Source organism: Oryza glaberrima, chromosome 2, assembly GCF_000147395.1.
Source record: "Oryza glaberrima chromosome 2, OglaRS2, whole genome shotgun sequence".
Taxonomy (NCBI): Eukaryota; Viridiplantae; Streptophyta; class Magnoliopsida; order Poales; family Poaceae; genus Oryza; species Oryza glaberrima.
The window spans coordinates 4,091,670-4,117,705 of NC_068327.1; the positions used below are offsets into that span (position 1 = coordinate 4,091,670).

Here is a 26,036-nt window from a genome sequence, read left to right on the forward strand (position 1 = left end):
AACTAACATTTGTCACGTTATTTATAACCAATTTAATATATAGTACACCCAAAGTGTCCCAAAGTCCCAAAATGAATGATATAGCTATAGCAAATGTGTTTTGTGGATGATATATAATTCCTGGCGTTTGAACATTTCTGAGAAGGTTTTATGTCGAATTTGCCCCTGTGTAGTTAATTACTCTCTCCTTCCCTGTGGAGCAATTTGTTAGTAGTTTAAAAATGAACTAATGAATGTCAAATAAATAAAACCACAGGGAGTAGTACTATCTTAATGGTATTGTTGTTTTCAATATCAATGCTTTGAGTACTGTAGTGCATGGCTATTCAACTTCATTAATGGGCCGTATGGTATGATATTTTGGTTGATTTAATACGGGTAAAATAGAAATAGTTACCTCAATTAATCATGTATTGGCATGTAAGATTATATTAAAACGTAAATAATTATGAAACTAAAATAATAGCCATATACATATGGACACTATTAATGCATAGCCATGTTATTTTTCTCATAAAGCTTATTGTTGAAGTATTGGAGGAAAAAGCAAAAAGACATATTTGCAAATGAAAAATATTTTATGAATAAAAATTTTATATACATGTTCTTAACGATCTAAAAGCAAAGGCTAAAAATAAGGATAAAAATTTCAAAATTAACTTCAGATTTAAGCTTAAAAATTTAAATTTTGATCAATAATAAGTATAAGTATAGGTGAAAAAATGAGGATACTATGGGCCTGTTTGGGGGAGCTTAAGATTTTAAGAAGCAATTGGTTGGTAGTCAGCTTCTTAGAATCTGGAAAAGCCGAGTTTCCTGGTTTCTGGCTTCTAGTTCATTTTCTAAATTCTACAACTACAGCTTCTCATAATCTGGACTAAAAGCTAGACTGTTTGTGGGAGCTTCTGATTCTAGGAGAAGCTGCAATAACTAGAAACTCCCCCAAACAGACCATATAGTTGGCTAGAGATGTTGTAGCCTTTCTCTCATATAAAACTCTTGACACGAATTTGATATAGTAACAATTTATCCCCTCACACCACCATACCACCTTGAACACATGCACACCATAACCAGCCTGAATTGCCATTAATTTTGATAATTTGACTCTTTGTAAAAACTAATTTTACAAATAAACCGCCGCCAATACTTATTTCAAAAATGACTATTTTGTTCAGCACCAAATAGCGTGGCACTGAACTTACATACCTCAGCGCTAAATAGCGTGGCGCTGAATATACGTTGGCACGCTGACTCAGCCTTCCATCCACGATGGCACGACATTCAGCACTAGGTGACGTGGTACTGAAGTGTGTAAGTTCAGCGCCACACGATTTAGCGCTGAAAAAAGGGTCACTTTTGAAATAAGTTTTGACGGCGATTCATTTGTAAAATTAGTTTTTTAAAAAGGTCAAATTGTCAAAATTAATACCGGAATTGTCGTATGGACCTATCCAATCATGCAACCATGATCGATCAATCAATCCAATCCAATCCAATCCAATCCAATGCATGCATGCGGCGTCATGACTCGTGCCAGATTTTTTTCAGGGCTCAGAACAGATTTCAGGATTCAGGCAGGCAGCAGTAGGGTGCTGGCCTGTTGCATTCGTGCATGTTGCAGCAACAGCCACGCGTCAGCCTTAATTAAATGCCGCCGTTGACGAGCTGTACGGCATACTAGTAGCACGTCGAATGGACGGCCCCGATCTGTGTCTGCTTCTTTTTGGACGGATATGATGATGTGATATGCATGCGTGGTACACTGTTTATTTTCTGCCTATCATAGGGTGTGTTTAGGCCCTGTTTAGTTAATACCAAACTTCTCTAAACTTCCAACTTTCCATCATATCACATCACATCTAAAACTTTCCTATTCACATAAACTCCTAACTTTTTTTTTCCAAATTACCAACTTTCCCCAAACTTCTCTTCAATTTCATTAACTAAACACAGCCTTAGTTAACGTTAAAATTGGAAGTTTGGTTGAAATTGAAACGATGTGACGAAAAAGTTGGAAGTTTGTGTGTAGGAAAGTTTTGATGCGATAAAAAAGTTAGAAGTTTGAAAAAAAAATTTGGAACTAAACTTGGCCATAGTAGTAATTTTTATCTTGATTTTTGTACCACGTTTTTTAAACAACTAAGTGTATTCTGTGCGAAAACTTTATATAAAAAATATTTTAAATTATTCTAAATTTATAATAATTAAAACTTAATTAATTATACGTGAATGACTTCATTGTTTTTCGTGTCCTAACCTTGTTTTCATCTTCAATAGAAAGAACAGCCACCTTAGCTAAATGTTGGAGGATATGGTCAACTTATGGCAGTTGCTCTCAAATCATTCTCCCTATGTAGTTTATGTTATTGAAAAATTCTAAGAATTAATATAGTATAGAATATAAAAATGAACTAACTTAGAGATTGAAAATCCTAGCTTTTTTTTATTTCCATTGGTCGGCTAATCTATTATATTATTAAAGGAATAGAAAAAGGAGCCTCCACGTTCGCTCTCATGGCTTAGAAATTCCCACATTAGTCGGAGAAAAAGAAAAAACAGAGTCCATATAGGAATACAATTTAGAAATAGTTGAAATTCGGAATTAGAAAATAAGAAATATTAGAAGAGGAGACTAGAGTCCATATAGAAATACAATTAGGAAATAACTGAAATTCGGAATTAAAAATAAGGAATATTAGAAGTAGAGTATAGAGTCCATATCAAAATACAATTAAGAAAAAAATAGAAATTCGGAATTAAAAACAAGGAATATTAGAAGTAGAGAATAGAGTCCATATAGGAATTTAAAACTAACTAAAATTTGGAATAAACATAATAAAATTAAAAGTAGAGTGTAGACTCCGTATAAATATACAATTTACAAATAACTAAAATTCGAAATTAAGAAAAACATGGGAAGAAGAGTTTAAAGTCAATATAGGAATACAACTTAGAAGTAACTGAAATTCGAAATTAAAAATTAAAGAATATTGAAAGATGAGTTTAGAGCCCACATAGAAATACAATTAGAAATAATAAAAATTCAGAAATAAACATAAATAATATTGGAAGAAGAGCATAGAGTCTATATAGAAATACAATTTACAGAAAATTCGGAATTAAAAATAAATATTAAAAGACGAGTCTAGATTCCATATAGGAATATATATAATTTACAAATAACTAAAATTTGATATTAAAAATAATTAATAACTAACACGTATATAAAATACAATATGAATATGACACATTAGTAGTTTTGTAAAGTTATTGTAAAATTTAAAATTATGTTTAAATATAAAATTTTAATATATTTGAATAATATAATGAGAAAACATATATGCTATTATATGAGAGAAAATATAATAATACTAGCCGCGTAATCTGTACGGGCCATTGGTAGGTAATACTAAATCGTAAGCGGCTTATCAGAATCTGCAGCTCCCGAAACAGCGGCTGTAGCAACTTAGCTTTCGTTTGGTTGGTGCCTGTTTGGGCGCCGGTGGGTCGAGAATTGATTGCAAAGTTAGGAGTCGTAGCACTAGCAATCAATTAATAAACGGCACGACGGCGAGGACGACGGAGAGAAGTAGTGTAGTCCTAGTGCTGCCATTGTTGCAGGAGTACACAGGTTGCAAGTACAGGCCGGCAATGAATGAAGTGATAGATAGGTGTTGTGCATTTGTGCATGAGAGCAGTTGGCTCTTCGCTGGCCCCCTGAGTCTGCCTCTGCCTCCCTGCCTGCCGCCGGATCATTCACGGAGCTCTTTCCATGTGCCGTTTGTTATACTGCTACTAAAAGAGTAATTCTACGTTGCTCTTTATTTTTTTTATAGATAATGGAAGGTAGACTAGTAAAATTAATCTGAACTATCTATGACTATGTTCGGTTGCACTTGTTTCAATTGTAGTGTAGCCAATCCGAACAGTACTATGTGTTTGTTGCTGCAGCAATAAGGGGTACATTGTGGTGTAGCCGAACAGAGCACTTTCATACTACTACTTTATCTTCTCGTTTTCCCATGTCGTTTAAAAATTCATTAAAAAGTCTAGAAAACTTTAATAAGGCATGTCGATATATGATATGTCACTCAACAAATGATTCAAATTCAATTTGGAGAGTAGAAACGCCAAAAAGAGTAAATTAACTGCATATTGGATTAGTTTTCTTAATTTGCCAAAGGTTTCGCCTTGAACTCTCTTGCACATTTTTTTCACTTTTGACCAACCTTGTTTACTCATTTTTTTGGGTTTGGTTTGGACCAATGGCCCAGCTGTCAGATCGTCTATATATGAGAAAACAAAAAACGGCTTCCAAGGAAAGCCCTGGTTGTGGAGACAGGCGAGCTCCCTGACGAAATCCTCCAACGCCATCTACTTGGTGCAAGTTCGTCGGCAACGAGATAACCCAAAGTGAAAGTGTATATTCGGTGTAAAGTGAAAAAATGGTTCAAGATGCAACTGTGGTAATTACTCGTTCGTCGTGCAAATTCAAACAAAAATAAATAAATTTTACTGCAAATCGTTATTCGCGGTCAAATTTGTTGTTTTGTGTTTCTAGTTTAACTTACATATTTATCTGTTTTGTTAAGAGAAATTAATTTTCGTGATAGCTATTTAGACGTACGACATGTATAAAACGGCGGGAAAAAAAAATCCACAGGCCAGGCAGAAGCACATCATTGTCAAAGCACTATAAACAGTATAGTGGAGTACTACACTAATATAGGCTGTGTTTAGTTCACACCAAAATTAAAAGTTTGGTTGAAATTGGAATGATGTGACGGAAAAGTTGAAAGTTTGTGTGTAGGAAAGTTTTGATGTGATGAAAAAGTTAGAAATTTGAAGAATTATTTTGAAACTAAACACAATGATAGTAAGTGATGTATAAATATTGAGTTACCTCATAATCAACGAAAAATAATAGCTGTCGATGTATAATATCTATTGGATGATTGCGAGACGACGCATGCAAATGATTCAATGGTTCTTGTTTTGCGAACGATGTGGCACAATACATGTTTAGTTTTCTTTTGTCTTAATTAGCACAGCATAGTATAGTAGATAAATGAGGAGAATATCTATTTGCCACTAGTATACGTTTTAGGGCATGTTTAGATCCATTTGGAATGTCAAATGGTAAATGGCAAAAATTTTGGTGACAAAAGTTTTGGTATTGTAAAATTACTAGTTGGTGTTTAGATGCATGTTAAAGTTTTGCCATTTTAGCACTAAAGTGAGAGAGAGAAGGAGAGAGGGAGTGGTCCCAAAGCACTTTTTGGCATAATTTGCTACTATGGATTAGCAAATGTCAAATGCCAAATTACTAACTTTTACTACTAGTGTTTAGATCCAAAATAGTAAAAAGTGCTATAAAATAATAAAACTTTTACCATTTTAGAGGATCTAAAAAGAGCCTTAGTGGTTGGGAAGCATAATAAGCTGCAGGAGGGACGTGGGTAGAGAGAGTAATTAACGTGTCGATGTTGGTCGTCTCAACTGTCAACCCCATGTACCCATGCATATATGCGCGTACGTCAAGCCGTCAACAAAGTAGGATTCAACATGCATGCTAGCTAGTCAAAACGTGTGTGGGTGAGCACCGGGGCGTTGCGTACCGCTGTCTCGCCATGAATGATCTACCGAGTACCCATGCATACGATGTCGGCGAGCTAAGCTAGCTAGCTTGCTCACCAACGGTATATCGTCGACCAGCTCGCCGGCTGCCTGAGCCATCTGACATTGTAGTCATATTTAGTGAGATTTTGATAGCTATAGCTTTTTTTAAGCTTTCCTAAACTGTTTAACTTTTTATTTAGATGCTAAAAAGTTGTGGTTATATATTCTACAGAATAAAGTGCAAGGTAGAAGTAAGATGCAGTGTTTAATTGTTAGCTCCTTGAGATTCTCAGAAACTGTTACTCAAAATATTAAACACAAATAAACATATATATATTTTTGGAACTATATTACACTATATAGTGACTAAGGGCTTATTCACTTCGTTACAAAATCCAATCTTTTTAAATTTCCGACCTTGATCAAATGCGCTAGCTACTGCGCTGCGATAATGAAAACTTAGAGCAAGTTTAATAGTATAGTCAACTACTAGCTCCAAATCATCTATAGCCAATGTAATAGCCAATTCATACGATAGAGGCTTACTACACTATTAATATATGGTCTCATCCATCATATTCACATTACGTCTTGAAGTCCGTGATACAGCTGGCTATAAATCTGTAGCCCGCTGCTCTTCTCTCTCTTCTTTTATCTCTTTAAAATATATTTATAGCTGACTTATAGTCTGCTATTGTACATGCTCTTATAAACCAACAAACTAAACATGCATGCATATATAACATTATATTACCAACAAATACTAATTAAATTTTGGTAATTCCGAAACTAGCTTCCTACTCTCAAAATTTCTATCAAAGTTTGATAAGATATCAAACCAAATACTACTCAACCATAGTTTAATTATCTTATTAAAATTTGATAACACTAAAATATTTTTTTCTATTTGGTTACACTATTATTTATGGGTGCGTCGCATGCTTATATCCAATGCAGCTGAACACAATCTTTTTTATAATGATTTAAATAAGGCAACAAGGACGCGACTATACCGATAATGCTAGCTGGATAGTGGATAGTGTTAGAGAGAGATACCCTTGACGGGTAGGTACACTGGCGTTGATCGAGGATGAGATGGTGAACAGCTAGATTTAGCTAGAGAGATCTATCGATTCTCATGAAAGGGGACGAATAATGCTGCCCAGCTGACTCGCTGACCGTCCAGTAATGGATTTGGCTGCGCGCATGTACTGTAATTTCTGTGATTCTTCACAGGTTCAGTAACAACATTACACGATGGATGGATTTGTTTTGATCTGTCCGTTTTCATATGCATGGTGTTTGCTCGCTGACAGGCTAGCTAGCTTAGCGTTGCTCTGCCAGATCGATGCATATCCACGAGGCCTTGTCGCCAAAAAAACAACATGGACCAGACGTACACGTGTCCTTTTGATCTGCGCGCAATATATGCTGAGAAGCAGCGGATAAAATTTTGAAAAACGGAGGGTTTGTTCACTTTGCTATTATTTTCAATCTTACCAAGTTTTGGTATTGACAAATTTTAGTAAGGTTGTTAAAATTTTGATAAGGTTACTAAATTTTGGCAAGATTTTATATGTATTTGACAATAAACTAAATGTAGACACTTTTTTTTTAACTTTACTAAAACTTAGTAAAGTTGAAAATGGTAATAAACTGAACAAGTCCTGAGTTTTTATCAGGTTCTTGCTACTAATTTATTTTCTAAAATTATCTGAACTGTTTTAGAAAACTTCTGAATACATTACTATGGAAGATGTTACAGCCACCGAAACATCCTCAAACAGGGCCTACATGATGCCCGAACAAGACGAACATTAATTTACATATACAAGTGTAGTTACCTATAACGCAAGGTTTAATTTGATCCACGAGACCATGATTTCAACTTTACCAGTTTGAAAAAAAAAATACTATTATTAATCTGCGTATCACAGTTGGATGTCGTTGAAACTTTTACAAAATTAAAACCGTGCCATTGAGAAGAAAAGAAGAGAATGAAGAAAATACAAAATGTGACAATGATAACACGATTCTAGTTTTGTAAAATTTTAATAATATTTTACTGATATCGTGAACAGTAGTATCATCGACAAATTAAAACGGCATGGATAAAAAACTAACCCATATCGCAATGGTAGTTCGTTCCTCTAGCTCCGTGCGGTGCCTTTGTGTGCATATACGCGCCCAATTAGAGCAGGTACAATAGCAGGCTATAAGCCAGCTGCAAACATATTTTAAGAAGATAAATAATTAGAAGGACAGCGGGCTACAGATTTGTAGCCAGTTGTAGCACGGACTCCAAGATGCAGTGTGTGTATGATAGGTGGGACTACGTATTAATAGCGTGGTATATAATTATTGTATGAATGAGCTATTAGATTGACTATAGATAAATTAGAGCTAGTAGTTGACTATATTAAACTTGCTCTTACGGACGTGCTTACAGCCGTACAGATGGAGTAATTAATTAAGGTACCCACGGAGGAGAACACTCACGGGAGATCGAACAGTGATCGCAAGCACGTACGGCGTAGTACTTGCTAGCAGCTTGTGGCTACGGCAATTTTAACCATTTAATCACTGCAAAAAGGCGTACTTTGCTAGGGCAATTAATCACTTAATCACTGGAAAAAAAGCAAAGCTACAGTAATTGTTGGTTGCGATGATTTGCAGTGGAGTTAATTATTGGTTGCGATTGCGATGATTTGCAGTGCTGGTTTGCGTGAGGACATGCAGATGCAGAGGGATTTTGCCTCTCCGGCCCCTGTTTGGTGGGCCCGGCCTGTGTTGGAGGTAGTGGCGTGTCTTCTTGCATTGTGAGCCCAATTTGGTGGTTGGACCACTCCCATTCCCAGGCCCGTCCTGTAGAATATTCTAGAACAAGGCCGTGACAGCCAATACAAAAAAAATTGAAAAAGTATACTAGCTTATTCTAGCCCAAAGGCCGTGAGAGCCAATGGAAAAAACTAAAAAAAAAAAAAAAGTGAGACAATGGGGAGAAAAAAAATTCCGTTGCCGGGACTCGAACCCGGGTCTCTCGGGTGAGAGCCGAGTATCCTAACCAGCTAGACTACAACGGATTACAAGCTGATGCTGTACAATTATCCATTGATCTTTGTAAAGAATCACATTAACTATCCAATGTATCCTAACCAGCTAGACTACAACCGATTACATGTTAATGGAGTACAACTATCCAGTGTCAATGTTTCTTTTTTTTCCATGTCACGGATTATATGTTTTACAATTGTATTGTTTAGAATCGTATCCTACATAGGCCAAAGATTTTTTCCAAGTACAGTCACGGAGAGTATATAAGTGGCGATCTTTTTTTCCAAGTTTGCCCGTGAATAACCCCTTTTCCTTCGCCATTGGAAAGCTGGAAAAGCGTACGTCTCCTTTCCGTTGACAGCTCGAGCTCATTCATGCCATCCATCCACCGTCCACGCACTTTTCCGCACAGTGCAGCCGCAGGTACATCTTCTTTTAAATGGAGTATTTCGTTTTCATGCAAACATTTGCTGATTTCTTACCCTCCATCTGATAGATCGGCCTTCCATCATGCCATTGTGACCGTCCGATCAGAAATCAACGGTCATGATTGGTTCGACGGTGCGGGAAAGCACCAAATGTAGTGATGGAGTTGTTAATGCATGACCTCATCCATCAGAATTCAAATTATGGATTTATTACGTAAATGCAAGTGAAAGCTTTCAATGCGACTTTAGCAAAATCACGGATATGCTGGATTTCTATCTCTTTGAGCCAGTGATAAAGACAGATGTACAAACTTGAAGGGAAACATCAACATATGAAAAAGCTTAATTAAAGCTTTTCTACCAAAGAGGAGAAACTATGTAAAAGTTATAAAATAATAAGGAAATACTTATAATAAAATATAGTTGTTTGGTTTGGTTACATTTTAGAATCAACTATAGTTATTATAACTCGACAAATTAAATCATATACACACATAATATCTAACAAATCCAAATGTGTTTAAGAAATTTTTGAGAGTACAAGGTGTATCCGGCCTATGCTTTGAGCGCGTCTTAGGGAATGCAAATCAAGGATGTATGAGTGTGGTGTGTTGCGTGTGCGTAGTGATCATGTGTCATATAATAAAATGGTTCAATTGTCTGACAAGGCAGGGTGCGATTCTTTTAAAATTCTATGTAACTAAAAGTTGAATTAGATTTTTTTAATCACTATATACTAGTCGTAAATATTAGCTATTATGCGGTTAAGTTACCGTTACCAGAGCACTACGTAACGTGACTATGTATTGCACGCTAGGGTTCAAGTGACAGATCGGTTATATAAACTACTAAATGGACCGCTCCATTTTCCGTGCGCACTGTTCTTGTTGAAAAGTACTACCTCTGTTTTTTAATAGATGACGCCGTTGACTTTTTATCACACATTTGATCATTCGTCTTATTAAAAAAATTGCGTAATTATAATTTATTTTGTTATGAGTTGTTTTATCACTCAAAGTACTTTAAGCATGATATATATCTATACATTTACATAAATATTTTTGAATAAGATGAATGGTCAAACATATGTTCAAAAGTCAACGGCGCTATCTATTAAAAAACGGAGGGAGTAGCAGGAACAAACACGGAAATGCTTCCTATCAGACGTCTGACGCTACAAACAAAAATCGGACAGGCAAACTACTACTTCCCTATCCACTCCACACATCCATACATGTTATAATGATATTTAAAATAATTTTACTTCTGATCTACTTATCTAATATATGATATGATCATACCATTATATTTATTATAATTAAATCTTTATAACAAGATATCACATCATTATATTCCGATGAAAGAAAAACTTATGTTTCAATCCGTTAAGTTTAATGTTTCAGACACGGTAGCAATATGTTTCATTGTGAGTTTTCATTATGTTTCAAAGAAAAGTTAAATATTTCAGTAACTGATTTTTTTGTTTCACCACGTACAATGCTTCACGCTGAAAAAGTATGAGACGCATATGCCTCACACACACTCTCTCTCTCATACATTTTATTGTCTTTCTCCCCACACCATGCATGCATGCAACTATTTAGTGATTTTAAAAAATCTTTTTTCTTCCAAACTACTTAACCTATGAGCGATTCAATCACAACGTTGAATTCGCTATAATTAAATCTTTACAACAAGATATCACATATGATTATATTCTGATGAAAGAAAAACATATGTTTCAAACCATAAAAACTTAATGTTTCATACATGATATAAATATGTTCCACCATGTGTTTTTATTGTGTTTCACAAAATTTTTATATATTTCAGAGGCTGATTTTTCTGTTTCACCATGTATAACTTAATGTTGCACCAACGGTCAACTGAAACATTTGTCCGTCCGATCTTTTTTACAACATCGGATGATTCGGATATCCGATTTGTAGCTCTCTCCGAACAAACACAGCGTTAATCCCGTGCACCAGCGCGCGCGGATCTCACCGTCTCCGATCCGATATAAATATCTCTCGCACTTGACGCGCACGGGCGTCGGCGACGCCTCGTCTCGTTCTCCTCCTCCTTCCTTCCTTTTCCCGGCCATCTATCCTCCCCTTCCTTTCCCGATCGCCCGCGCGCACCCACGAGAAAGATTGAGAAAGGAATCCATGCGAGCACCGAGCCATGCGAAAAGGAAAATCCGGAGAGTGCTACGGCTTGGACGTCCGGCATCACACCAAAAATCGGACGTTTAAACGAGCGCATGTGAGAACGAACCATGTCACTGTAACGTATGTGCATAGAAGATGTTTCTTTTCATTCTTTCCTCCTCTCTTTAAATATTTTTTTCTCCTAAATTACTTATCTGATCTACGATCCGATCGCATCGTTGTATTCGTTGTAATTAAATCTTTACAATAAGATATCACATGATTATATTATGTCAAAAGAAAAACATGTGTTTCAAACCATTAGAACAAAATGTTTCATACGTGATAGTGATATGTTTCAATATGTGTCTTCGGTGTGTTTCAGAAAATTCCTGAATCTACCTGCTACTACTCTCTCTCCACCTTATGCATGCATACATGCATGTATTTTAGCAAGCTTCAAAGTGATTTTTCTTTTAAATTACTTATTCAATCTATGATCCGATCACACCATTGTATTCGTTGTAATTAAATCTTTACAACAAAATATCGCATGATTATATTTTGATGCAGAGTAATCCAAACCAGAGTAATCCAAGAGGTCGAATGTACTGATGCAGCCTTGAACGACGCCGACGTAAACGATACAATTGCCTGGACTGGTGGAACATTGGACTTATCCCTTCGCCGGAGATCGAAGATGATGCAGCCCCACGTCGGGTGCCAAGTTCCGACGGAACGTAAAAACAAAAGTAGAAGTAAAAAGGGTTGTGATGCGCCGAATTGTATTGATTGTGAAAATAGATTACATAGACCCCGGGTGTACATATTTATACCCATGGGTTGATACAAGTCCTTGTCGGACAAGAAAGAAACTAACCTAAAGATAAAAGGAAAACATAAAGTCCTTATTGGACACTAAACACACTTTCCTAAAGATAAAAGGAAACTAACAAACTATTCCTAATTAATAGATAAATTGCCATGCCACATCCTCTTTAAACTCGGTCACTTATTGATAAGCTTCCTTTAGTAGATTGATTTCCTTAACCGAATATAGCAGGAATCCGACTATTGGCGACTTGATAACTCCCATCGGTTGATTCCGGGATGCTGCAGCCGATAATGATTCTAAACCGATGACGTCTTTGCCGATTACCAAATTTCACTGTTAACAGTTGCCAAGGTGGCCTGAGGCACCATTACTTTCTCTCTCTCTTAATCAAACTTTAAACAAAATTTTATTCTAAAATATATATCCAATCTATAATTTATAACAAGATCTCACATGAATATATTTTGATAAAAATATATATGCGTTCTAGAAGAAAACAAACTTATGTTGAACTATTTAAAAATAATTCTTTCATCACTTGTGGAGATGTTTCAACCCACTTCACAAATTGTTCCAAAGAGGTACAACATATAAAAAGTATTGACGGCAACAATAATCATTATTACATGAAACATTAAGTCCCGACTAGTGAAACATTTTTTATATTTAGATTGAAACATCGTATTATAATTATTGTTTAAACATAATAAATGTATTTGCTGAAACATATAAAAAGAGATAGCATGAAACATTGCTAATGAATTAGTGAAACATCAACAATGCTTGTTGGAACATTTCAGTAACAATGTGTGCAACATTTGAAAAGTAAATTTAAAAGTCGTCGGAATATAGTCATGTGATATCTTGTTATAAAGATTTAATTGTAACGAATCCAATGATATAATTAGTTTGAAATTTAGATAAATAGTTTAAGAGAAAAATCATTTAAATTTTAAAACATGTTTGAATGCATGCTCCGTTGGTTTGTCGTACACCTAACCAACCGTTTCACCATGCACCTACACTATTGTTATTTTAGATTGAGATGTCCGATTTTTTATTTCTGGCCGGACGGCCGATGGTAAGCATTTTCGGGAAAATCCCCCTTCTTGGGATCGATCCATCCATCGATTTAAATCGATCTCCGCAGCTTGGCCTCTCGAGAGAGAGATCGGGATCGAGAGACTACGAGGTCTATCGTCCATGGCCGATCGAGACGCATAGCTAGGGTAATTTGTTGTGTGTCGTGGTGGGGGGCTCAATCGATCGATCGATCTCCATGGAGAAGGGGAAGAGGCGGGGAGGGTCGTCGTCGTCGGGGCCACAGGCGGTGGCGAGGAAGAGGGACCAATTCCCCTTCCCCAGCCGGGCCAAGGACTACGAGCTGCTCGAGCCAGTCGGGGATGGCGCCACCGCCGTCGTTCGCCGGGCCCGGTGCCTCCCCCTCGGCGGCGAGGTCGTCGCCGTCAAGATTATGAACATGTCGCAGCGCTCTGAAGACGATGTGGTACGTGCGTACGTCCATTTCTTCTTCTTCTTCGTCTCTGGATCATGCGTACTTGCTTATGCGAGTCAACTGTGTCGTGTCATTGGTGCATGCAGCATCCAAACTCGTGCAAACTTAAGTTCATCAGTAATTTCTAGTAATCTAGTTGCATGATGATTTCATAAATTTTAGCGGATTATAATTTTTTTCGTAGGAATTATCACGGCCCTGAAGGTTCTAAGTTTATGCATGTTTTCCAAAATGATCAGTTAAGTCTTTAGGTCAAAAACATAATTAGTATTTCCAACGGTAGAATAGAAGACATATAAAACAAAATTGTATACTATATGCATACTATAAGCATTACTGAATATCAAATGAACTTGATACACAAATTAGACAATGAATCTGAAGGTAGGCTTAAGTATAAGTTTATTTACTTAACTAATACTTAAGTCTTCGAGTCGAAAAGAATAACTATTTCTAACAATGGAATATAATATCTACGTAACAAAATTGTGTATATCATGCATACTGCGTGCATTACTGAATATCAAATAAACTTGGTACATAAACAACTAAGAAGACTTAAGTATAAGTTTTACTTATTAAGAGGTCTTGAAGTCTTCGGGTTAAAAAGAGCAACTATTTCGAAAAGTGGACTAGAACCTATACATACATAACAAAATTGCGTACGACATGCATACTGTGAGCATTAGCCCCTCTCTCCCTCTGTCCCTGGAAAAGCGATGGTGCTAGCATTCATGATAGCAAGCTAAGCAATGCACATGAGGCATTTTCCCAACACAAATATCTCTACATTGTATCTAAATAAGCAACGTAATCAACTCTTTGTTTCGCATAATGAATTTAATATATGTCTTTGGGTGACCGTCACCCTGGCCTTAACTTACTTCTTCTTACTAAGTTAAATCTGCTATGTGTTTGGGATTTAGACATAATAACTAATTAAATTTATAGTATTGCATTGGAGATGACTTCACAACGAAACAGTAGATGCGAGTGTTGATTTGTAGATAATTGTAGTCTTATTAATAACATGGTTGTGCATACCTCTAGATGCATAGTGTGCAAGAATGAAATTATGAACATATTACTCGTCAGTTGTATTGAGAGACACCTATATTTCTTTACTTTCTGCAGAATCATGCCTCTGAGGAAGTTAAAATGATGAGTACTATTGACCATGACAATCTCCTTGGTGCATATTGTTCATTTACAGAAGGTGAAACTTTATGGATTATTATGCCCTATATGGCTGGTGGGTCATGCTTTCACTTGATGAAATCTTCATATCCAAAAGGGTTTGACGAAAAATTTATAGCATTTGTCCTACGCGAAACATTAGAAGGCTTAGCTTACCTTCATCGCTATGCACTTGTACATCGGGATGTGAAGGTATGAATCTTTCTCATGCAAAGTTAATAAATATGAATTAATTCATAATTTATATGGCTAACATGTATTACGGTAATACACCATATACTTCATACGTGATCTTAGGCTGGCAACATACTCCTTGATCAACACAAAGGAGTGAAACTTGCTGATTTTGGGGCCTCGGCTAGTCTTTATGACCCAATGATTAATAGACATGGTAAAAGAAAGACTCTTGTGGGGACTCCTTGCTGGTAATTTCTAAAGAACAGAAAACAACTATTTGTGAATTTTAAACTACCCAAGTCAATTTAATGCTAATATACTATTTATTTTGTTTTTTCCTTTAGGATGGCACCTGAAGTCATGGAGCAAAAGGAATATGATGCCAAGTACTTACCAATTTTGATTATTGGCTTATCATCTTTCAGTTAAGAATGAGTGTTTTTATTTTTATATTTTTCAATAAAACAAAAGTCAACTGTAGGGCAGACATATGGTCTTTTGGGATAACAGCACTTGAATTGGCTCATGGTCATGCACCTTTTTCTACTCAACCTCCAGCGAAGGTATTTGTTTAGTCTAAATTTTTTATTTTTTTTCATAGCGTCATGATAACTTAATACCTTTTATCAAATATTGTATAGGTCTTTCTCTTGACATTACAACATGCTCCTCCATCACTTCACAATACAAAGGATAAGAAGTTTTCAAAGGTTCATAAATCTTTATATGGTGGCTCAATATGTGTATTTTTAACTATACTACCTTAATTGTACATTTGTTTTGCAGTCCTTTAAGCAAATGATTGCCACTTGTCTAATGAAAGATCCATCAAAAAGGCCGACCGCACAACATTTATTGGAACTCCCATTTTTCAAAAAGGTAAAGTTTGAAGACAATGTTTTGAAATCCGTGCTAAATAAGTTGCCATCGTTGGGTGATCGGATGCAAAGTATACAGGTATGATCCCTACATCGTCCTATCATAGTCAAATATTCATCCCTTCATAATATTAAATTCTATAAGTTATTTTCTGTAGGAGAATGAAGCAAAGCTGCAAGCTGAGAAAAAACCTCTTGATAAATGCAAAGAGAAGGCATCACAGGTTTATAGTACTAAAAATATACTTTGCAATTTTTGTTACACTAACAACATTGTTATGACAAATGCATTTTCTCTAATTTTCATTTGCTAGTGCAATTATTACTTGTTCACACCTATAAATTGTATTATTGCTATTAGAACTAATGAATGCATCTAAATTGGTGCTAACATTAACTAAGATTATGTGAGATCAGGCTGTTATATAATTTTAATTTATGGTAACCGTCATTATCTAGAAATCGATACTATTGTAACAATCTTTGAACATTTTTTTATGTACAGGATGAGTATATGAGAGGAGTTAGTGAGTGGAACTTTGATATAGAAGAACTAAAGGCACAAGCTGCACTGGTACGAGTATACTTTTTTTTGCAAAGGTTGTAACAACCTTTTAACTATTAACTATATAAAGTTTTTTTTGAACAATGTTTAGTACCCAGATGAGAATGATGGCGGCGAAGATGAGTATTTGCGTTTTCTTTTTGAACTTGATACTATTTGTGAAAGTGCTCCCATACATGACGTTCAATCACGAGATTACTCTAAAAATGAAAATGAGAAGGTAATTTTATTTTTGAGATTTTTTATTTTTATTTTAGTGACTATGTTAATATATACATATATCTAATAAAAGTCACATTTTCAGAAGGAAAGCAATGAAATCACAAGAAATGAGAAAATAGATACGACGCCCATACTTCAAAGGTTCATCATCGACTTCATTCCTTGCACAATGTTTCATTTTTTTAATACAATAATAATTTTCATTAAAATAATTATGCAAATCATTTCACAATAATAGGTGTTCCAAATATGTATTCTTTAACAATAAATGCTCAATGTTAATGCCACAATCTTTTTTTTTGAGCCAAGTATGTTATTGATGTAACAACTCTCATAAGATGTTTACAATGCATTGTGTGGTTATTTGACCATTATTGTGTTTTATTATATCATTGCCCTCTACTTATATTACATACAAGCTCTATCATTTTGGTTGGACATGATTTATTTAGGAATGATTCCATGAGATTCTGATGTAATCACAAGCATAAAAAGTTTAATACATCATATCTAACTTAGTTGTTTATGTCAGTGTGAAACAACTTGAGAATAAAGGAAGCCCTAATGGCCTCGTGCGCCATGAGTCATTTCAACATCGACCCAAATCACCTACTAAGCAAATCACAAGAGCAGGCATGTTTGTACATTTCCTTATCCCAACTAAAAAAGTGGCGGTTAAATGCATTATAATAGTTTTAAATTAAGTATTGGGTAATTAGTATTGTTCATATTTTCTTATGCTTATTATTGTTTCACACATTTTAAAACTTTGCATTTTGAATATAGTATAAATTTTGGAGTGGTTTACACACATTAGAGCAAGGTAAGAATGATTTTTTTTTGCAGTATCAAATTGCAAGGACTTTGATGAATATCTTAAATCGGCCATTCAGAAAGGCCGTTTTAAAGTGACGGTAGAAGGTGCTGAGGTTGAGAAGGTAAGTCTTTTATTATACGGAAATTTTCTATATGTGATCAAGTTTTTAAAGCATTACTTTTGACTTGTTTATTGCATGATATTTTCTCTAACTATAAGTAGGGGTAAAACAAGTTATATGTGACATGGTACTCATTTTGAATTAGTTTATATCATAATTACTAGTTTATGTGCTTATTTTTGTTCAATTCATTTGTCCTTCTCTTGCAATTTACATGTTTTGGTAGAGTATATTCGCCGAGTAAAAAAAAAAGAACTATCAGACGAACATCATATTTGATATATATCATTTCATATATAGGGTATAAAGTCATTTTGCATGCACCCTAAGTTATGTAATGCCATAATCTTCAATTTAGTTTATCTTGGTCATATGATTATCTATATTATGTATGTTTCTTAATTTGTAGCTTCAACATATCTAGTTTTAGTTGTTAACAAATTGCAATCCAATAGGCTTATGAACTAGTTAACGTATAAATGCTATTGTTAAACATTGATAGGAACATTTTAAAAGTAACCATTTGAAATCTTCTTTGTGGCAGTTGGAAGTGGCTACACCACGAGAAAAGGAATTATTAGAACGGATTGCTAGTTTGGAGCGAATGTACGCCTCTATTTGAAACAACTTTCACTATCTTAACATATAATTCTCTAGTTTAAAGTGAAAGTAATTTATTTGTTTATAACATCATATTTTGTAACCATATATCTTTGTAGGCTCCATGATAGCCAAGAGGAGGTTCAGAGGCTTAGAGAAAAGGGTAATTGTATTTTTGTCCTAAAATTATACTTCCCAGAGATTAAGAGGTTTACTTTAGATTCACAGTTTATATTTTGTTCCACATGCTCTTTGCAGAGATAAAAGGAGCAATGTCATGCCCACAGCTACAGTAGCAAAGTCCAAGTACAACCCAAGTTAGTCTGGAAAAAGTACAAGACAATTTCTATCTTATTAGGTGGTTCTTGGCATAACATTGAGCAATGTCAAATGCTCTAGCTGTCATAAGAGAGTGTATAGTTTTAGAAAACATTATGACATTATGTCTTAGTTATAATCTTAGCTCACCTTCTATTTTATTGTGTCTAAATTAGACATATTATTATCTAGAAGAAAAGGATCTAGGAGTGCAAATTTGATGTTTATGATCATTGGTCAAGCACATGGCTAAAATAGAGCACATGTTGACGTGGAAGGCTAACTTATTTGCTTGTTATTATTTATGTGCATGTTTCCCTACGATATACGATATGTCACCGAAGACACATGCATCTTACTTGTGGATAGGGTTTGAATTTTCTTGAACAACATCTCATAAGCTTGTTCCATCTTGAATATAGTTCAATTATCAAAAAATATTTGTTTTTTTAAAAAAATCTCGCTCAGTATTTTCCACGGCAATATCTTTTTTCCCTAAATATACTCCTTGTTCTCCCACCTAGTTCCTTACAAGCTAGCACTAGACAATGCATGCAATGCAAGTTGCAACATATTCCCTTCGTCCTAAAATAGACCAACTTCTAGTGTTTGAATTTTGTCGCAAAATAAACCAAGGCCTATCTTCTTGTCTACCATCGATCCATAAATTGAGATATTTTATTTCTTCAATACCCCTTACCCACCCTACAACCAATACAACTTTCTTATTACATGAATTTTATAGTCATTGAGAAAATACCTTAAGGTACCTAAATTTTACACTAAAATTTTTTGGTACCTTGAGATACTTAGTACCTAGAGGTACCAAATTTTTACATTATAAAATATGGTACCTCTAGGTACTTTATAAAGGATGGTAAAATTACCCTTCTTATTAATCAAGGATATTTTGGTCTTTTATCTCTCCTTTAATTTTTCTTGATGCTTAGGGTTTGGGTTTTATTGGGGCGCAATTCATTACAATTTAATACTATGTCCATCCCAAAATGTACGATGTTGGTTAGTTCATTTTTAACTAATCAATATCATAGGGAGTAATATAATACTTATATTTTGAACTCTAATGTTCTTTTCTTCTATGAAGTTGAAGTTAGCGTATACAAAATGGGAAAACCATTAGTGTATGTTAAATTAAGTTTTAATTACTAAAGACTGGAAGAATAATTTTATTTGATATTTTAAAGCAACTTACATAAAGAAAGGCTTTTAAAAATGTACTGTTTGTAGTTGGAAAAACGTGCTAACGAAAATCGAGGTAAAATCTACACCTTAATCTGAAAACAATGGGCCTTAAAATGATTCATAATAGCAAGTTTAGTAAAAGGCTATAAACCAATTGTAAACTCATGTGAAGGTGAGAGAACTAGAAAAATAAAGAATGTTGGCTCTCATTCGAAAGCTAACTCTTCACATACTGCGAAATAAATATGCTAAATGTATAGGTGAGAGAAAAAGAGAGGAGAAGAAAATTAGAGACAACTTTATAACTAATCTATTATATACGTCAGTTTTATATGGGTTTATAGCTGATAGCTGGTTTCTACTTTTAACTTGCTCTAAGATTTTCACCAAGATAGCACCCAACCGAGCGATTCACGTGACCGAGCCGAGGCCGCCTCAATCTCCGGGCCCATCAGCTGCACCACGTCACCGGCCCATACCTCACTATACATGGGCTCCCTGCCGTGCTCCGGCCCAACAAAAAGATGGTGTTAATCCATCTGGACCTCTCGCCGCCATCACCACCCTGCCTGGCGAGAGTCCCGTGCACGCGCCTTCTTTACCATCACGGGAAGAAGGCAAGGACAACGTTTGGGGAGGATGATAAGGAGGAAGAAGAGAGGTGTATAGAGGTAGATGTGCTAATACATGGGGCCCGCATGATTCCCACGCTATCTCAGTCGTCACGTCAGTCAACACCAAGAGCAATAATGCCTTGAGAGTCCAAAGTTGGGACCCAATACGACCCGGTTTCACAAAGATTAGGAATACGCTGTATCTGATATTCCAGTCCAGAGACAACATGAGGGACCCCAAGTGAACTTTTTCCTATACACACGGTACTAGTAACCCAACCTAGAGATTCAGGCCTGGTCAATCTCCAGGCCCATCATCAGCTTCGCCACGCCACCGGCCCATACCTCGCCGGGACATGGGCTCCCCGCCGTGGTCCGGCCCAACAAAAAATAAAAGACGGCGTGAATCCATCCGGACCTCTCGGCGCGGCCACCCCCACCACCACTCCGCCATTCCCGGACGCCTCCCACCTCACGCTCCTCCTCCTTCTAATAACCCCAGCGATGGGTGGGAGCCGAGCCCTTCCCCTCTCCTCCCTCCTCGCCGCCGCCACCAAATCCCCCCTCCTCCACCACCGCCCCCTCCCGCTCCGCCTCGCCGCCTCCATGTCGTCGTCGTCCCCTTCCCCCTCTCCCTCTGCTCCGGCCTCCGCCTCCGCCATCGACTTCCTCACGCTCTGCTACCGCCTCAAGGTGACGCCGACGCCGACGCGCGCGACCTCTGCTCTGTATGCTTCCTCTGTTTGTGCCGCCGTGGGGATTGGCCCGTGACGCCGTTGGTGTGTGCAGACGACGAAGAGGGCCGGGTGGGTGAGGCGCGGGGTGCAGGGGCCGGAGTCCGTCGCCGACCACATGTACCGGATGGGCGTCATGGCGCTCGTCGCCGCCGACCTGCCCAGCGGCGTGAACCGCGACAGGTCAAGCGTGGGGATTCCATTTCCTTCTTGGCTCCTAGCGTCATTCATGTCTTGGTAGCGAGTTTCATTGTTTTTTTTGCAGGTGTGTCAAGATGGCGATAGTGCACGACATAGCCGAAGGTATCCAACATTTTCGTTTGCTTGAATTGGATCTGTACGGTGATTGTGTTGGACATGTGCATGCCGTGGGTGGGTTGTGTTGAAGCGGGGGATTTGATTTGGTGGAGTAGGATGTTGTAGCATTCAAGTGCTTATAATTGTCAGAATTGTTATAATGTGCGTGTTTTATATGTTACACAAATTTGGTAAAGTGATGATGCATTGCTTGCATAATTAGATGGTAATCAAAGTTTATGCAAAATGCTATAGATTTGGTGTAAACTTTTCCTAGTTACATTTGTAATGGGCCATGACTTATCCCTTACAAACTTTCTTGTAGCTGCATGCACATTTTCCATGTTATAAGCAGTTTGAATGAAAGTACTTGCATTTATTTTCTTTATTCTTGCAACTTTTGATAATGATTGGCTGTGATGCGAAGATGCTGGGTTGTTTGTCTCACTTAAACCTTTTTTCCCTGTTCTCCAGCTATTGTTGGTGATATCACCCCTTCAGATGGCGTGCCGAAGGAAGAAAAGAGCCGCAGAGAGCAAGAAGCATTGGACCATATGTGCAGTTTGCTCGGTGGTGGTCCGAGAGGTAATTATCCTACATGCAAAAGCAACATATTAACATTCTTTGCCATGGGAGTTAAATCTGCTTCGATCCTGTCAAAATAATATTTGTTTATCTTTTACTACCATATACTCCCTCCGTCCCAAAATATAACAACTTTTAGCCCTCAGAATTTGTCCCAAAATTTAACAACTTACCCACCAACATTCTCTTCCCAACCAATCACAACCCTCCATCATTCACTTTTCCCACCTACCTCCGGCTCCACTACTCATCCAATCACAACCCTTCACCATCCACTTCTACCTACTTTCTTAATAACCGTATTCAACTCTAAAACTTCTTATATTATGGGATGGAGAGAGTATTTATTTAAAGTAACTGTGATGCTAGCGTAAATTGCTGAAAACTTCCTGGTGACCGTAAACAATATTCTTAGCATGCCAGCAAGATGATCCAACTGTTCAACTTAATGCCTTATTCCCCACTATGCTTGAAAGTCCAACGAGAAGACCTGAGAGAACAATTACGATATTGTTTAGATGCTAAAAATATTGGTTCCAGCTGAAATCCATTGTTAGCCTTGAACTAATACTCATCATCCTTCTAGTGATGTTCCCTTGACAACCAGATCATATCATCAAGGAATTACTTATTGCTGACATCAGGAAAATAGTTCAGGACCTAGAGATCCCCTAAACAGGTTGTGTTCTCACACTTTGGAACATAACGTAAAAGTCCTTTAGGAAGCACTTTGAAACAAAAAAAAAGACTACCATTTGGAGAAATTGTTCTTCTTGCAGGAAGCAAGATAGATAAAATACTGTTGTGTAAAGGACAGACTGAAGAATATACAAACAGTGTTGTTCTTTGTCCTACAATATTTGATATACAGTAAACATATGCCTATTCTCTGTGTCATTTTATTCAGCTGAAGAAATCCGTGAACTTTGGATGGAATATGAGCAGAATGCCACTTTGGAAGCAAAGGTTGTGAAAGATTTTGACAAGGTACAGTTTTTTTTGTCCAGCTATGTAATTATTTATCTTGCTACCCACAACGATTGGAGGGGATTGAGGTGTGGAATTAATCCCTTCCTCAACATGATTAACCGAACAACGATTGGAGGGGATTGAGGTGTGGAATTAATCCCTTCCTCAACATGATTAACCGAACAAGTCCTAAGTGTTAGAGATTTTGTCTAATAAGTAATTAGTATGGATGTGGGAGTTTGTACCCTGTCCCTAACGTGCCCCCACGGGGGTCGCCAACCCCTGTATAAGTGTATATCAGTATATCAATGCTCCTGCACTTGCACTATCAACTGCTAGTCTAATGAGGCATGATGTCTGCACTCATCATTTAGAAGATAAGAAGTTATGTAAGGAAATAAAAATACTGGCATGATTGGCATCATTTGTTCCAGGCTATTAGATGTCAGAAGTGCCATAGTTAAAAAGTATTGTTAACATTAGGTGAGCACTATAGACAATTGAGTAACCCTCAAGAGACTTGAGATTTGGATCACTGTTTTCCTTAACTTATAATTAGTTGTTTTTCTTCTTTCTATTCAGGTTGAGATGATTCTTCAAGCATTGGAGTATGAAAAGGGTAAGCTCTTATTTTGCTAGTTTAATATTTTGATGTATCCAGAATCATCCTTTTCCTTTTTGAATTAGCTATGAACTATACAGATATACATTTGTCAATTATTCTTGTCGATATGCAAGGATCAAGGAAAGTTAGATCAAATGTGGAATATCTTTTGCATTATTGTTTCACAAAGCACTGACAAACTCTAAATAGTGTACAAATTGATAGGCACTCAGAACATCTTGACTATATTAATGGAGTTTACAGTATCAGTAATGCTTATGTATCTGAAATTTTGCAGAGCAAGGGCTGGACCTAGAAGAGTTTTTCCAGTCAACAGCAGGTAAGATATTCTTGGGATTTCCCTCCATCAAATTATGTTCTGTTGTTTGCATGAGCATTCGGTATACTCAATTGAAATCTGCGCAATGGCCTTAACTGTTCAATACATCACAACATGCTTGCACCAGAGTGGTTATTGTTGACATAAGTTTTGTTTTCTCATGAATTTCTATATTATTCTGGGGTTTTTTTTCTCCTTGCACTTGTTCTTAATTTTCCAACATATCTTTATAGCAACCATTTGACTAATGACCTAACATTTATTTTGGTTAATTGCTTTGCAGGGAAATTTCAGACAGACGTTGGAAAAGCATGGGCAGCAGAGGTAGCATCAAGAAGAAAGTGAAATTAACCAATCACATGACATTTGACAGGCCCCCTTTGGTGTTTCTTTTCCAAAGATAACCTCAAGGTTTCTGTTAAACTTCACCCTTAAAGACTTTGTTAGCTCTGGGCCATTTGGACCCGATGCTTAGAGCTTGAGAATTGAGATCAGCTGGTTTCAGAGGCTAGTTGTTTTTTTTTGCTTAAGCTGGGTTCTTGTAGCTCACCTGCCTGCCTCCGGGATGCTGATTCACTAGGAAAGCCTTATTGGCCGTCCTCGTTGTTGTGATGTAAAATCAACTAATTCAGTTTTTATGCCAATCGAGTTTCCTCGTCTCAATTGTTGCTATTTGAATCGTTGTTTTAGATAAGGACGAACTGTGGTCGCTAACTAAATATATCCCCTTATACTGTTAAACCTTTCATTAGCCAGCATACTTTTGTCATGTCAATTCATGTTTTTGTCTTAGGCTCTGTTTGGAAGTGATTTTGGTAGTGGTAACTTTCTTATTTTTCATTAGCACACTTTTCAAACTGCTAAATAATGTATTCCCTATGAAAGTTTCTACCGTATGTATTACCTCATTTTACACGTCGCTAATATATCAAGCCTAACTGAGCCAGTCTCTCTCTCCAATTATTTCGGTAGTATGCACTAAGACAAGCGCATCGATGAAGATTGGGACCAAATAAGCTGGAAATGATTTCATCTCTTTTCTCTATATCAACATATGGAAATAATTTCGCCAGATTTCAAGATATATATAGCCATGTCGTTTTTTTGTTGAAATCCATAGCCGTTTCATTTTTGTTGGCAGTAGAAAAAATGGCATAAATTTCATCTTGTAAAGTGGGGAGAAAACGAAACTGATGGTACCGTACGTACATTAACAATTGAACCTATTTTTATGAATAGATTGGCCTACGTATGTTTTTCTTTAATCTTATATAGGGTGTGTTTTAGTTCGGGGAAAAGAAAATTTTTGGGTGTCACATTGGATGTTTGACCGGATATCAGAAGGGGTTTTTGGACATGAATGAAAAAAACTAATTTCATAATTCGCTTGGAAACCGTGAGATGAATTTATTAAGCCTAATTAATCTGTTATTAGCAGATGTGGGTTACTGTAACATTTATGGCTAATCATGAACTAATTATGCTCAAAAGATTTGTCTCGCGATTTTTCATACAAACTATATAATTAGTTTTTTATCTATATTTAATGTTACATGGATACATATGTTCAAATATTCGATGTGATCTTTTTAGGTAAATTTTTTTAGGAACTAAACAAAACCATACTCTATCTATCCCAACTATAAAAAATCTAAGGTCGGATGGAACATTTCTCATAGTACGAGAAAATGTCTCATTTGGTTCTATATTTTAATAATGTGGAATGGAGGGAGTATGTTTTTCTTTAAATCTCCTCGTGTATCACCCTACTAATTAATGCAAAATTAATTCTGCAATGTCTAATCATGATAGTCACAGTCATACAAAGATGGATTTGGATCGACCTGTTGGGGTTTAATTTATCGGCATAATAGTGATTCTTACGGTTACGCCACCACCTCATTCGATTTATTTCATTCTAGAGATGTCGGTATTACCCTAATTAACTCATTCTCGATCAAAGTAGTAATAGTAAGATGTTAGTTAGGATCGACCTAATTAATTAACCCACACATTAATTAATTACTTCATTTGAAGCTTGAACCAAAATCATCCAACTTTAATTGACCAACTAGCAATTTTTAACAATTTTATATGAGCATGTGTATGGGTAAAGCATACTATTATTCACTCTAATAAATAATGTCATGTCAGCTCTAATACTCCAAAAGAGTGGGTCGTAATCTGTAA

General features: G+C 36.4%; 2 protein-coding genes and 1 non-coding gene across 4 annotated transcripts; 2 read left to right on the forward strand and 1 right to left on the reverse strand.

Annotated features, from left to right (window-relative positions):
* Nucleotides 1-8,632: 8,632 nt before the first annotated feature.
* On the reverse strand, nt 8,633-8,705 carry TRNAE-CUC (transfer RNA glutamic acid (anticodon CUC)). Its single transcript has one exon. It is a non-coding gene; the product is annotated as a tRNA-Glu (tRNA).
* A 4,464-nt stretch (nt 8,706-13,169) lies between these two features.
* Nucleotides 13,170-18,813, forward strand: LOC127764276 (serine/threonine-protein kinase BLUS1-like). 2 transcript variants are annotated; one of them, XM_052289130.1, is made up of 16 exons: nt 13,170-13,596; nt 14,740-14,994; nt 15,100-15,227; nt 15,324-15,365; nt 15,461-15,542; nt 15,621-15,689; nt 15,766-15,936; nt 16,016-16,081; nt 16,363-16,431; nt 16,514-16,642; nt 16,727-16,785; nt 17,177-17,277; nt 17,491-17,582; nt 18,127-18,188; nt 18,302-18,345; nt 18,441-18,813. In XM_052289130.1, the coding sequence occupies exons 1-16, from the start codon at nt 13,369-13,371 to the stop codon at nt 18,476-18,478; spliced, it is 1,635 nt and encodes a 544-aa protein (XP_052145090.1). In that variant the 5' UTR covers nt 13,170-13,368; the 3' UTR covers nt 18,479-18,813. The 2 variants fall into 2 exon arrangements, 1 of the variants encoding a protein (XP_052145090.1); XR_008015840.1 differs by lacking the exons at nt 17,177-17,277; nt 18,302-18,345; nt 18,441-18,813 and having other exon boundaries at nt 18,127-18,186.
* A 1,939-nt stretch (nt 18,814-20,752) lies between these two features.
* Nucleotides 20,753-24,509, forward strand: LOC127761262 (uncharacterized). Its single transcript, XM_052285532.1, has 8 exons — nt 20,753-21,010; nt 21,107-21,234; nt 21,317-21,354; nt 21,823-21,933; nt 22,841-22,920; nt 23,485-23,521; nt 23,805-23,846; nt 24,130-24,509. Exons 1-8 carry the CDS (start codon nt 20,822-20,824, stop codon nt 24,189-24,191), a joined length of 687 nt encoding a protein of 228 aa, XP_052141492.1. The 5' UTR covers nt 20,753-20,821; the 3' UTR covers nt 24,192-24,509.
* The last annotated feature ends 1,527 nt before the right edge of the window (nt 24,510-26,036 follow it).